Raw genomic sequence first — 13,357 nt, forward strand, 5'->3', positions numbered from 1 at the left:
GTGTGTGTGTGTTACATATGTAGGTCAGAGGACAACTTGTGGGAGTCAGTTTATCCTTCCTCCATGTGGGTTCTAGGAATTGAACTTAGATCAAGCTTGATTTCAAGGACCTTTAACCAGCTGAGCCATTTCTCAAGCCCTGAATTACCTTTTGAACACTTAGGAGGGCTTCTAGAAAAGGCTATTTAAGTTAACATGTCTCTCTTGAGTGAACAATAATGCTTTCATAACTAGTGGTGAACTTTCACTTCAATTTTTGGGTACATTACACAAGACTAAGGGATTTCCAGAACTCCTTATCATCCCAGAAGCTGAGTTTCTCTATCTGGAAATGCCACATGACACAGCTAACATTTCATGGTCAAAGTCAGGCTGGTACTTTGGCAGTGAGCTACTCAGTTGTTGACATGGTCCCTTATCAACACTTTCACCTGTCTACTATATTACCTTGTCTATTGAAGAAACAGCTTCTTCCAGAGGCAGAGTCTAGAGAGAGGAATTACTTTGTTCAGCCTTCCATATGGTTTGTCATACTAGAGCAGTCAAGGGGTGAAGAGATGGACTAGTGCTTCTCTCTAGGACCTGCTTCAGTCTAATAAGGATAATGAAGTCACCGTACAAATAACCACAAACAAATAAACAAAGGAGATGTGTCAGGTGCCGATAGAAATGCATTGCACAGGTGGAGAAAAGAAAAGATGAGATCTCGGAAGAAAGAAGAAAAATGTAGGCCAAGTATTTACCGACCAGAGATGGGGGAGGGGAACATACTCATCCCAGAGCACAGCAAAGGGACAAAGTTTGAAGCGCCTGGGCTGCATGTGAGATGATCACTCAGTTTTCTATCCAGGCACTCCGGAGAGATCCAGGACTGGTCCCTTCTGGTTGGAGCATGAACCGAGGAAGGGCGGGGGAAGGAGGGGTGCAGAGCCAGGCCCAGGACATCCCGTGAAGGCTTAGCTCTCCTGCTACCTGGTTCACATTTGTAAAGAGCACTGGGGATTGTGGCAGGAAGCAGCAGATGATGGTGTTGGCAAGGACGGGATGACGGTGAAAGTATTCTGAGGTAGAAGGCAGGCAGCTGTGGTGTAAGCTGGAGGTGGGTTGGAAGGGTCAAGAGAAGAGCCACAGACATGCCAGGCTTCTTGAGACTGACAATGTAACATTGGAAGTACTAAATTGGGGAGATTGCTCAATGGTTAAGGCACTTACTGAGCAAGCATGAGGTCCAGAGCCAGGATCCCTGGAACTCATGTAGATGCTGTTGGGCATTACTGTATGTCTGTAATTCTAGCCTCAGCGGGAGGAGACAAGGCATCACCAGAGAAAGCTGGCTAACACTAGACTAGCCCTATTGACCAGCTTTGGGTTTCATTGATGGATAAGGTAGAGAAGATCAAAGATGATTCCTAACCTCAACCTTGGACTTTCACATGTACATGAACACAGGTACATGGGCTTCTTCTCCATGTAAACTACACAGACAGACAGACACACACACACACACACTGGGAAACCAAAGGGACAGTTGAATTCTTCTACCCATTTCACTGGGACAGAGTGCTTCTCTCTGCACAGGACAGGAACCATCTTCGTTAGCCATGGACCAGGATTCTTTTACTCTGTATCCTAGTGAAATGGGTCGAGGGCATCAGTAGTTCTCTTATGCTGTAATACTATAACCACCGCTATAACATACATAAAAGGCCACATCACATCTATTTTGCTTCTGTTAGAGTCCCGTGATTGCCCAGTTTAAATGCAAAGTGAGGTCCAGTGATTTCCCAGTGAATGTCCACCCTATTGCAAGACTCTTGTACTTCATGGCTGGCCAAGCCTGTGTACTGATGGGTTCCAAAGACCGATCCATAATCAGCTCTGAATGCAGTTTGAATAAGAACTAACCTTTAGAATGATGAGACAAAGGAGAATGAAAATCTGAAGCATGGTCGTCCTTGCTCTCTCTCATTCTTGCCTTTGTCAAAAACAAAGTGGGGGACAGAGGCAGCTTCAAACCCACGTAACTTGTACAGTACCCAACATTCTCATCTGGCCCAGTGAAGGCTAGAGCCCAATAATAACAGCCTATTAACTTTCAGAGGACATGGGATCAAACCAATAAAGAGTGGTTCATATTTTCTATATGGTCAGCACCCCTCCAAAGCAGGGCCCTCATTAATGTAACAGCTGTCTTAATGTGGCTTTAACCCGGTGACTCTTTACATTCCTTATGGCTTCTTTAGTTCCCTTGAGACACATCATGTCTTGCACCAGGCTATGATCTACAGCCTAACAAATTCCCTAGAACAACCAGCATATGGATCTTTTCCTTAACCCAGCAGGAAAAAAAAGGGAGTAGTTAATCACTGATTAAAATGCCAGCAGAAAATGCTGGCGTCCTCGGGAAGAGATGGGAAAGCGGTAGCTAAGTCAACTCACTTGGAATGATAGCCAGAAAGTGTGAGTTACTTTAATTTGGGGGCACCTGGGAAAAACCAAACCTCAAACCCTCAAAGCCCAAACCACGTCTACATTCCATGTTTCACCCCTTTGAGGAAAAATATTTCCAGTCTCTTCTGGATAGAGATGAAATTAAAGCTATAAAAACAAAGGCCTCTGTCAGGGTTGCATAGAGATTCATTTGGACACTTGTGTTTCTCGCTGCCAAATCTGAGCACACAGCAAGCTAAGGTTCTCTGTGGTGCAGCAAAGGCTCCATCTAGAAATACTGTCAGAAGAAGAGGAAGAACGAAAGAGAAATCAGGTAAAAAGACAAAGACAGACTAGTTGCTAAATCTTTGGGTGGTTGTTCAAAAACAAATAATGAGAGCATGAAGGTTTTATTGAGACAGAATTACTTGCAAATATTTACAGTGTGCAAACATTTTTGTAAGTGTTTCATCTCAGAATAAAGTAGGTGAGTTTCTTACTGTCAAGAGGAGAGAAGACACAGAGGACAGCGACCTGTGGAAAGAGCATTTGACCAGGAGATAGGAGGTGTAGCATTTGGTCCCAGTTTGCCAAGAGTGTTCTGTTGAGCTTGGACTTTAGTTTCATTTTTTTTTTTTTAAAGTATGGGGTCAATTATACCAGGTGATCTCAGCAGCCTGGATTCAAGGACCACCAAGGTAATCATGGATAGATTTCAGAAGATCTGGGCAACGTGAGATGTACTTGCATGTGTGTGTGTGTGTGTGTGTGTGTGTGTGTGTGTGTCTGTCTGTCTGTCTGTCGACACAAGTTTTAGCCAGGGACAGTGTCTCTGGATTTCAGATTCTCAAATATCATCTCTCCCTTATCCCTAAACTGAAAACTACTAGGAGGGGCTGGAGAGATGGTTCAGCGGTTATGAGTACTTGGTACCCTTGCAGAGGACCCTGGTTCAATTCTCAACACCTACATGGCAGCTCATAACCATCTGTAATTCCAGTCCCAGGTGATTCAATGCCCTCTTCTGGCTTCCTTGGGCACCAGGCATACATGTAATACACAAATACACAGGCAGGCAAAACACCCCCGCACATAAATAAAATAAATAAAATAAAATAAAATAAAATAAAAAGAAAAGGGAAACAAAAACTATTAGGTAGCACCATCTCTCAGGACCTTCTGCACTAGAAGTCTGGGATTCTCGGGAAAGCCCAAAGGCGTCCTAAAGTCACCTAACATCCCTCTACAGTTTAGAAAGTAGGCTAGGTACAGAAAACCCTGACTCCGGAATGAAATGAAATTATGGTCCCCTGCCACTCCACAGGTCCCTGCTCTTGATGTGGCTTTCCTGTGTCCACAGACCTGTGACACACGCATGAGAACCTGGCAGCCCTCCTCCGCCTGCTCTCCCTCCACACAAGGGCTAACGCTGGGCAGCAGCAATGCTGGGAGGGAGGGCTGGGGAAAGCAGGGCGTTGGAAGAGGAAGGAGATGGAGTGAATGAGCGGGTCCAGAGGAAGCAGCAGTGTGTCCTGACGTTACCTACTTGGCCTGTACTCTCCCTGGCCTGCTAGCAGCACACATCACCAAAGCGAATGTTCAGTGGGGCATTTTACAATCCTGTGGAATTCTCTTTCAGAGGATCGAGTGTTATGTTTTCCGTCCCATTTTTTTTTTTTTTCCAAATTGTATTTGAAATAACCCATCTGGAATAATGCAGGTTAGGCTGCCTGTGAGGGCCAACCAAAAATGTGAACAAGTAATTTATTGATGGGTAAAATTAGGCTCACACCACGGGACAATTAGCACTAATCCATGAAACTTGGAAGCAAATTTGACCTAAGCCACCATTCAAGTCAAGCTGGCTCTCAATTATTTGAGGTGTTCCGCGGGTCCTTCTCTATTTACTCACTGCCACAAAAGGCTCTGGCTGTTGATTGGAGAGTGAAGGACACCGAGCCAGGCTTTAATGAGGTTTTCTCAGTCATGTCCACGCGAGCTTTTCATTTAGTCCTTCGTATTTATTGAACACTTAATATCTCCTAAACATCCTTTTAAGTGCATTGCCACATTGTTTTCTTAAATGATCCCAGCAGCGTCGTGCAGTAGTTTTGCGTAGTTCTCATTTAGCAAACCAGAGAACAGAACTCCACAGACACTAAGAAAAGCAGTCAAGGTCAAAGCAGTGGCAGGTAGGGAGCTAGGGTTTGACTTCCGACTGCTCAACGTGGTTCCTAGCTGAATAGAAAGCATTTTCACCGTGGAAGTACTAATTCTCCCCACCCCAGGTTATACAGGGTTGAGTTTGAACAACTTCACTCATAGAGGGAAATTTTGTGAAAACTGTATTCTTATTTTGAAATCCATTATCCTTTTCTCATCATGGTTATCACGATGTTATAGAGAACTTTTGAATGGTTTGAATTTTACCCCACGTAACCGGCGGATATTATAATATTGTGGAAATCCACTTGGAGGTCATTTTTTTTTAAGAATGATAATTCAATGCTGAATTGTAAGAGGTATCTGAGCAGAGGGATTGGTTTTTTCTTCTGTTAAATATAGGGTGGTGACAGCATTCCAGTATCCCATGTTTGGTCGACAAAGGTATTTAAAATAAAGGTCATTTCAAGGGCCGCTTTTCTTTTTCCAACTGGAAATTGAAGATGCTTCCCGAGTTTCAAAATGCGAGGCAAAGGCTAAATCCCATTTTCAGCATTAGTAATGTGTCTGGCAGGCATGGGTGGGGCTAGAAGCACCGAGGTTGGCCTTCGCTAGATCGTTAAAACCCTCTGATGAAATGGACGGAGACGAGCAGCTTGTTCCTCACTGGGCCTGCTTTTCTCTAGAACAGCGCTCTGGATATTGGGAGCTTCAGCTGAAACATTAGGCTGATTTCCTTTGGGAACCCTGAACTTCCTGGTAAAAGTTTGTTTTTTTTTAGTAAAAGTTTGCATCTCAACTATTTTTACTGATTTTTTTTTTTATCGTAATGCTTGAGTTTGAACCTGAGACTTCTTACACGCTAGGGAAATTCTTTACCACTGAGGTAGGTATACACCTAGCTCCTTCCCGTCAGCTTTTTTTTTTTTTTAATTGTAGCTGTAGAAGGTTACCATGCAGTCAACATTTTCAAATAACCCCCTCATGGGTTTATGATACTTCTCAAATACTTAGTCGTATCAGTTTGGAAAAATAAAAGCTCAGGCATAGCCAACTCTGGTCAATCCAAGCTGGCTTGTTTATCTACAGGTTATAGAAGGCAGTGGGTAGAGAGCTGGGCAACATGCTTCAGCAACATCTAAGTACAGGTTTCTGAGTGCTTCGTGGAGGGGTCACTGGAATTCAGGATAGTGAATACGTGAATAAAGTCACCTTAAGACATCTAGTTCACTTTTCCCAGGGTAGCGCAGAAATCTGGAATTCTGTGGCATGTAGTTGATTTTATATCAACCTTTTCTGAACCAGAGGGTCTTTTGAACTTGTCCCTTTGTTGTGTAAAGTTTGACTGCAGTGGGTGGGTGGTAGGGTAAGTACCTTCAGGCATGAATTCTTACCCCTAGACTCTTCCAAGAACGTGGATGATGCCAAGCTTTTCCTTGGTTTCCTTCCCATGATGCCTTTGGGAGTCATAATAGTTTAGACTCCCAAGGAGAAACATAACCAAATGCAGGCTTGAAATAGAATGTTCATGGTTCCGCTACACCAGGCGGTGATTTATTAAGTCAAGTGAAGCTCAAACTCAATTATTTATCAACACAGGGAAAATACTGGATTGCCTTCTTTTCCTCTTGGAAACATAAGGAGTATTAAAAGGTAATATTTGGGACTAGTGAGATGGCTCAGTGTGTAAAGGTGCCACCAAGCCTGATGACGACCTGAGTTCAACCCCTGGAACTTATATAGTGGAGGGAATGGACTTTTGCAAATTATCTCCCATGTACATTCTAGGCAAGGAATTTCCCGGTCAGATTCTTTTTTCTTAGCCAAGCTGATCACATCTTTCTGCTCTCTACTGTGACCTCTATTTAGAGATATAATCCTTGTGACAATTACATCCAACTTTTAAAATGAGCAGAAACTTTGTCCCGACCTAAAGTTTTTCTGATTCCTTGATTTCCTAACATGGAGCTTCTGTGTCCCGTGAGGAATTCTTTTGGGCTCCGTAAAAGAGGTTGCCTGAAGGCCAAGCTCCCATCTCATCTCCTCCTAACCGTCAACCTTAAATGCTATGTGTTTCTCCGTGTTAAGTTTCAGTGAGCTTTCTATAAAGATGATTGATAGAATTTACCACACCACAAGAGAAGACTCCTATGTGTCCGTCCTGGAAAATGGACTCCAAGTTTTACATCTTAATGATGCAGATTTAAATCACAGTTGGGCAAGATCTTGAAGTGTATTAAAAACCTGTATAACACCATTCAACATGTTAGACCTTCAGTTATATTTCTGGTTGGTATCTTTTTCTCTTCTCCATTGACACACAAGAAGATGGAGATTTTGAATTACTGGAAGAAGAATTATTTTCCAACAGATTTTTCTGAATATAGGTGATTAGTATAGTGTTCAACACAGAGTATTACAGTGCATAACACAGGTACCAAAAGAAATGATTTTCATTGAAAAATGCTTTCCTTTTTTTTCTTTGGGGATCTTCATCAGCAGCTATTCTAATTGAAATCAGAGTGATGTTTCACACTTTGAAAAAGATAGTAAAATAGCTCTACTTGGATGAATTTATGTTTAGCTCATGTGGCTATCTAGAACAGTGGTTCTCAACATGTGGGTTGCGACCACTATAGGGGGTTCAAATGATCCTTTCGTAGGGTTTGCCATCAGAAAGCACAGATATTTACACTACGATTCACAACCATAGTAAAATTACAGTTATGGAGTCGCAATGAAATAATTTTATGGTTGGGGAGTCACCACAACATGAGGAACTGTATTAAAGGGTTGCAGTATTAAGAAGGTAAAGAACCACTGCTCTAGGGTCTATACTTACACTGATTATAGCCATACAGAAATAGACTGGTATGAATATAAAGCCTAAGTCTTCGAGTATGCAATTGGCAAGGTCAAATTTAGGACATGCACCCTATGTGTGAATGTTTGTGTGTGTAGGTGTCCAAGCGCCTCATGGACGTCCTGGAAGGCTGTGATATGAGGGTGCAATGGCATTGATGGCATCGGTAAAGAACGCTCACTGTTCTGAATCCTGCTTAGCGGTCCCTGCCCAGGGTCATTACCAGCTTTACTCATGCAAGTCCACATAGGGTCCCTGCAGCCCCTTTCCTGACCCCTGGCATTTAACTCTCCTTTCTCCCCAACATATGACAGAAGACAGGGGGCTCTTGCCTGCATTTGCCCTGTCAGGAAGGGTCCTTTAATCTGTTTTAGCATGAAAAATTCATTAAGAATGTACTATTATTTCATCAGTGAAATCCTCAAATTTTAAATTAAATCCATAGGTCTGGTTCAGCAACCGCCGTGCAAGATGGAGGAAGCAAGCTGGGGCCAATCAACTGATGGCTTTCAACCACCTCATTCCAGGGGGATTCCCTCCCACCGCCATGCCGACCCTGCCGACTTACCAGCTGTCGGAGACCTCTTACCAGCCCACGTCTATTCCGCAAGGTATCTAGGAAGAAAGACAGGGCGATAAGAATGCAGCTCCCGATTGCTTCCCATTGGCTGTTTTACACCTTGAATTCTGCCTGTCGTGCTGACATTGATGCTGTTGGTGTGCCAGTCATATGACGTCAGCTTTCCCTGTGCATGCCTCAGAAGTAGCTTGTGCTATATCTGAAGCTCTTTAGATAAAATGTGCTGTGTTGTGACACTATTTCATTGTTTAAAAACAATGCAACTTTCCCAAAGAAACATCATGGGATTTTTTCCCCCTACTTTTGTTAAAACCTGAGCACTGTATTTATACTCCTGGTTGAAATCAACTGAGGTTCTAGGATCATAACTTGTTGCAATAGTAATTCAGGGAATGTGAGCTTTGATAAAGTCGTAATTTGTTATGGCAAGAGGGAAATGGGATAATGTTAAATTGTAAGAATGTTATTTCGGGCCTGTGGAAGACAGTATTTACAATACTCTGAACTCTGATGTTCTGTTCATGCATTATTGCTTAAAAGTACATTTGATGGCCAGGCGGTGGTGGCGCACGCCTTTAATCCCAGCACTCGGGAGGCAGAGCCAGGCGGATATCTGTGAGTTTGAGGCCAACCTGGGCTACCAAGTGAGTTCCAGGAAAGGTGCAAAGCTGCACAGAGAAACCCTGTCTCAAAAAACAAAAAACAAAAAACAAACAAAAAAAAGTACATTTGATGGGCTAGAGAGATGGCTCAGTGGTTAAGAGCATTGGCTGCTCTTCCAGAGGACCTGGGTTCAATTCCCAGCACCCACATGGCAGCTTACAGCTGTCTGTTACTCCAAGATCTGACACAGTCACAAAACAATGCACATAAAATACAAATAAATAAACTATTTTTTAAAGGAGTATATTTGATGAGAGATTTGGTACCTGTAGTGATTCCATTGTGTTCACTACCCAAATTGGCTTGTTACTGTTGCCAGTGTGGTATCTGTGCTCATATTATAGGTGAGTGTGAACTGGGAGTTTATACAGTTATGTGCTTAGACACATGCCAAGGTAGATGTAACTGTATTTGTTGTGTGACTCATTCTTACAACTGATCAGTAAGAAGTGCACTTGGAGTTCTCATAGCATCTGACCAAATGGGTCACTGCTAATGGGAACTTCTGCATTGAACTCATTCTGCTGGTCTGCCAGAGAGCATCATGGTTGATCCTCTTTATCCTTTCAGCCGTGTCCGACCCCAGCAGCACCGTTCACAGACCTCAGCCGCTTCCACCGAGCACCGTACACCAAAGCACTATTCCTTCGAACCCGGACAGCAGCTCTGCCTACTGCCTCCCCAGCACCAGGCATGGATTTTCAAGCTATACAGACAGCTTTGTGCCTCCGTCGGGGCCCTCCAACCCCATGAACCCCGCCATTGGCAATGGCCTTTCACCTCAGGTCAGTCCTGTGTTTCTAGACAGATGATTCGCCGTTACCAGAACCAAATCGTCAATTCCCCGAGGCAGCGGTATAATGAATTGCCAAATGTAAACCATAATGTATTCTTTATACAAGCCACATGATTTCAGTTTTCGAGTTTCCTTTCTTTCTTCCCTTTCTACTGGAGGCATCAAAAGTGGTAGCTTAGACTTACAATTCAAGTGACTTCGAATGCAATCGTGGGCACTCTGTGTTTATAGTCAGCTGTCAAGGTACTTGTCATATGTCTTCCCTGTCCTTAGCTCTGAGCTTTGGTTGAAAGCCTTACAAACTTGCCAGGGTTTCTTTCCTTTCGGTTTTTGTTTGTTCATCTGTTTCAAATGGCCTTTGCTTGGCTGACAGAATTTTGAGGAAAAATCCTCATCAGAAAACACCAAATGCTCTGCCATAACCACTGAAGGGGAAGCAGAAAAGCTGTGGAGAGAGAGAAGGGGAAGTGAAGAGGGGGAGGGGGAGGGGAAGGAGGGGAAGGAGGGAAGCAGGAAAGTAGAAGAGGGAGGAGGAGGAGGAGGGGAAAGGAGAAGGAGAAGGAAGGGGGAGCAAGGGAGAGAGAGAGGGAGAGAGAGAGGGAGAGAGAGAGAGAGAGAGAGAGAGAGAGAGAGAGAGAGAGAGAGAGAGAGAGAGAGAGAGAGAGAGACCCAGCTGAGGACTGCAGAATCTGGAATGAATGAGGTATAGGAACACAAATGAGGAGAATTGCTAGTCTTTGGGACTATATAAATATTTGGACGTTGTAATTGTTTTTGTAATTTGCATTGGACTATGAGCTTTTCTTGGGGGATTGCACTAATAAATTGCCCTGATAATTGCATGTCAGAAGGATGGTTAAATTTCCTACATGTGGCATCTGTCTGAACTTGACGTTATTAGCAGTTGTTTAAATACAGATAGCTTGATTTTATTAGAGAGAGAGAGAGAGAGAGAGAGAGAGAGAGAGAGAGAGAGCAGTTGGCCCAGGTGGCGAGGAGAGCCACCCACTAAATTTGGAGAAATGTCACAAAGGGATGGCAATCTATAATTGCAATCGAGGATCTCTTTGGGGCTCAGAGTGAGAATTTTAACAGCTTTCTCTTTCCTCTACCTCTCTTTTCTTCTTGGTGGGTAGGAAAACAGAGAGAGGCTCAGAATGACACAAATAGAAAATGAAAAGACAATTATACCCAATTACACACTAATCATGGGCTATCACCGCTGCCTAAGCACCGAGAGGGTATTCTAATAGGCAGAAAATGAGATTTTAATGGCACAAAGGGTGGCCAAAATAACGACTCATATATCTTTGCCTTTCCTGGCTTCTTCAACTTGTGGTGTGCGTCTTCGGAGTGGAGCGCTCGGGCTCTGTGTAATGGTGATAACTCCTAGCAGCTGAGAAGTTCAAAGCCACAGGAGTTGAAAAGACTGGGATGGTAAAGGCAATGAAATAAACATTTCTGCCTCAAGGCAAGAGTTCATAAATCCTTTTTTGTAACAGTAAATGTAATTAAGTTTTATAGATTCCTATAGCACATCCTGGCCTTAAAAAAATAAAAGAAGAAGAAGAAGTGAGAGGTGGTTTTAAACCTCAGCAGGAAAATAACAACATGAAAACAATGGAGGACTTCCTACAGGACTTTTAGCCCCTTTGATTTCCAAGTCCTGGCATTTGGTGATGCGATTTTACATGACGTGACAGGCTCCTGCTGGAACAACCAGCTTTATAGCACTCAGATTCCTTGTGTAGAAACTTCTTCCAGACTTTAGAAGCAGCATGGAAAGGTTCTGCAAGTTTTATCATCAGTCACCTGGAGGCCAGAAAACAGCTTCTTAGTTTTCACTCATTTTATTTATTTTTTATGTGCACTGATGTTTTGCCTGCATGCATGTCTGCGTAGGGTGTCAGATCCCCTGGAACAGGAGTTGCAGGCAGGCGTGAGCTGCATGTGGGTGCTGGGAATTGAACCTGGGTCCTCTGGAAGCCAGTGCTCTTAACCTCTGAGCCATCTGTCTGGTCCCACAGAGAACAGTTTTTTTTAATGGATGGATTTGGTTGAAAGTTTCCACGGGAGCTGCTTCTGTGAGAGGCAGGATTCCATCAGAAGGCCTTACAACCTTACTCTCTTGAGTTGTAATGAAAATAACATGAATTCAAATTCTGTATGTGAAATGGTTAGTTTCTTGCATGCAGTGGTCTGGGAATAATGTTATCACAGTAGTACCTTAGTGGATGCATTAGAAATTGATCTTCCAGCCATTAAAGGTCACCTTCAAGAAAACTGTCAGTTTTCAATTGTCAGTGATTTCAGAGTTGGTGCCAGGGTGGGGTCATTTCACATCTAGCAATGGAAAACTCTCACAGGCAACTTCCCACCTGTATTTCTTTGTTTCATCTGATGTACTAGATCAGTTGCGTGCTTATGTTTGTGAATAAGGAGTGTCCTTTGTGTTTCTGCTGTAGACCACCAGTAGGGTTTTATGCTGTCCTAGTTCCTACAGCATCCCCAAAGAGTCAGAAAAGAGAGAGTACTGCCTCTCAGACAAAGTTGAGGATGAGACAGGGAGTGTGTGGATCTGCATGGTCCAAGCATATCGATAAAATAATGGAGGAGAAAACTGGGGCTAGAACTCAGATTTCCACAGCCCTTTGGATGGATTGCTTCTCAGCAACGCCCCTTGAGGGTTTGGTTGTCTGGCTTTAATAGAACTTAGTGTAAAGGAAGTTATGGCAAACCCAGTTCTAACAACTTGGTTCAGCTGTACCTGAGCGGAATAAGGAGACAGTGATGGTCCCGTAGTTTCTGCTTTACGGAGACCCCATTATTGACACATGGGCTGGATGATGGGATCCAAAGAACAGAACTGGTGTGACTGTCACTTCTCGGATTTGCCACTTGCCCTCCCACCTCCTCCCCTCTGTCTTGTCACCTCTGAGCAGGCAGTTCAGTGGCAGGACCAGAGGTTGGAACCCACCATTAGTGTAAGGGGTTCGCCTTTGAATCGGGGATTCCTGGCTGCTGGGCTTAGGATCTGGTCTATAATTGAGTGGAAAGGAAGCACACTTCAAAACAAAGTGGAGACAAGATTTTAGTCACATTTGAAAATATCAATAGAGACTAGTTTTCTAAGCTTTTGTTTTTCAGTGCATTTAGTTTTTGGTTTTAGATTTACTCATTTTATTTTATGTACATGAGTGTTTTGCCTGCATGGCTGTATGTGCACCGCGTGCATTCCTGGTGTCTGCAGAGGTCAGAAAAGGGTGTTGGATCCCCTGGAACTGGAGTAACAGACATTGGTGAGTCACCATGTGGATGCTGGAAGAGGAACCCAGGTCCTCTGCAAGAGCAGTCAGTGCTCATTACTGCTGAGCCTTCTCTCCAGCCCCTGAATTTATGTTTTACGTTTAGGTTAATTTAGACTTTTTTTGATAAGCCTGACTGATTTTCATTCATCTTTTAATTCCTGACAGTACTACAAACATTCCATGCTGACGGTAGGGAAGTTTTTTTCAGGACAACCACTCATGACATTTTTGTACATTGACTCTGGGTTCTTTTTACATCTTTAGTTTTTCTGAAAATTAAGATAGATTATAGTGTATAGATTTTCCATCTGATGGTATGTTCTTTTGAATGATGGTAGCCAATTCATTGTAGCTCTCTTCCGTAGAGTCTGTTTGGCATATTTAAAATATTTGTGTGTTTGATTTGACATTTTCTCCAGTATCACTGATGTCGGCACATTGTTGACTATTCAAACTGGCAGGGAATAAAATATATGAGAACCAATGTATAATGAGATTTTCTAGTCTCTTATTTGTTTTTCATTTCATTGCTTTCCCCCCCCTCTTGACACAAG

At 43.2% G+C, this 13,357-nt stretch overlaps 1 protein-coding gene across 1 annotated transcript in view; it reads left to right on the forward strand.

Annotated features, from left to right (window-relative positions):
- Pax3 (paired box 3) overlaps positions 1 to 13,357 on the forward strand; it is a 95,384-nt gene that overhangs the window by 66,302 nt on the left and 15,725 nt on the right. The window contains exons 6-7 of the mRNA XM_006972127.4: positions 7,902 to 8,067; positions 9,270 to 9,484. Of these exons, the coding sequence (XP_006972189.1) occupies positions 7,902 to 8,067; positions 9,270 to 9,484 (381 nt within the window). The remainder of the gene's footprint in view (positions 1 to 7,901; positions 8,068 to 9,269; positions 9,485 to 13,357) is intronic.

The sequence above is a fragment of the Peromyscus maniculatus genome, chromosome 13, assembly GCF_049852395.1.
Source record: "Peromyscus maniculatus bairdii isolate BWxNUB_F1_BW_parent chromosome 13, HU_Pman_BW_mat_3.1, whole genome shotgun sequence".
Taxonomy (NCBI): domain Eukaryota; kingdom Metazoa; phylum Chordata; class Mammalia; order Rodentia; family Cricetidae; genus Peromyscus; species Peromyscus maniculatus.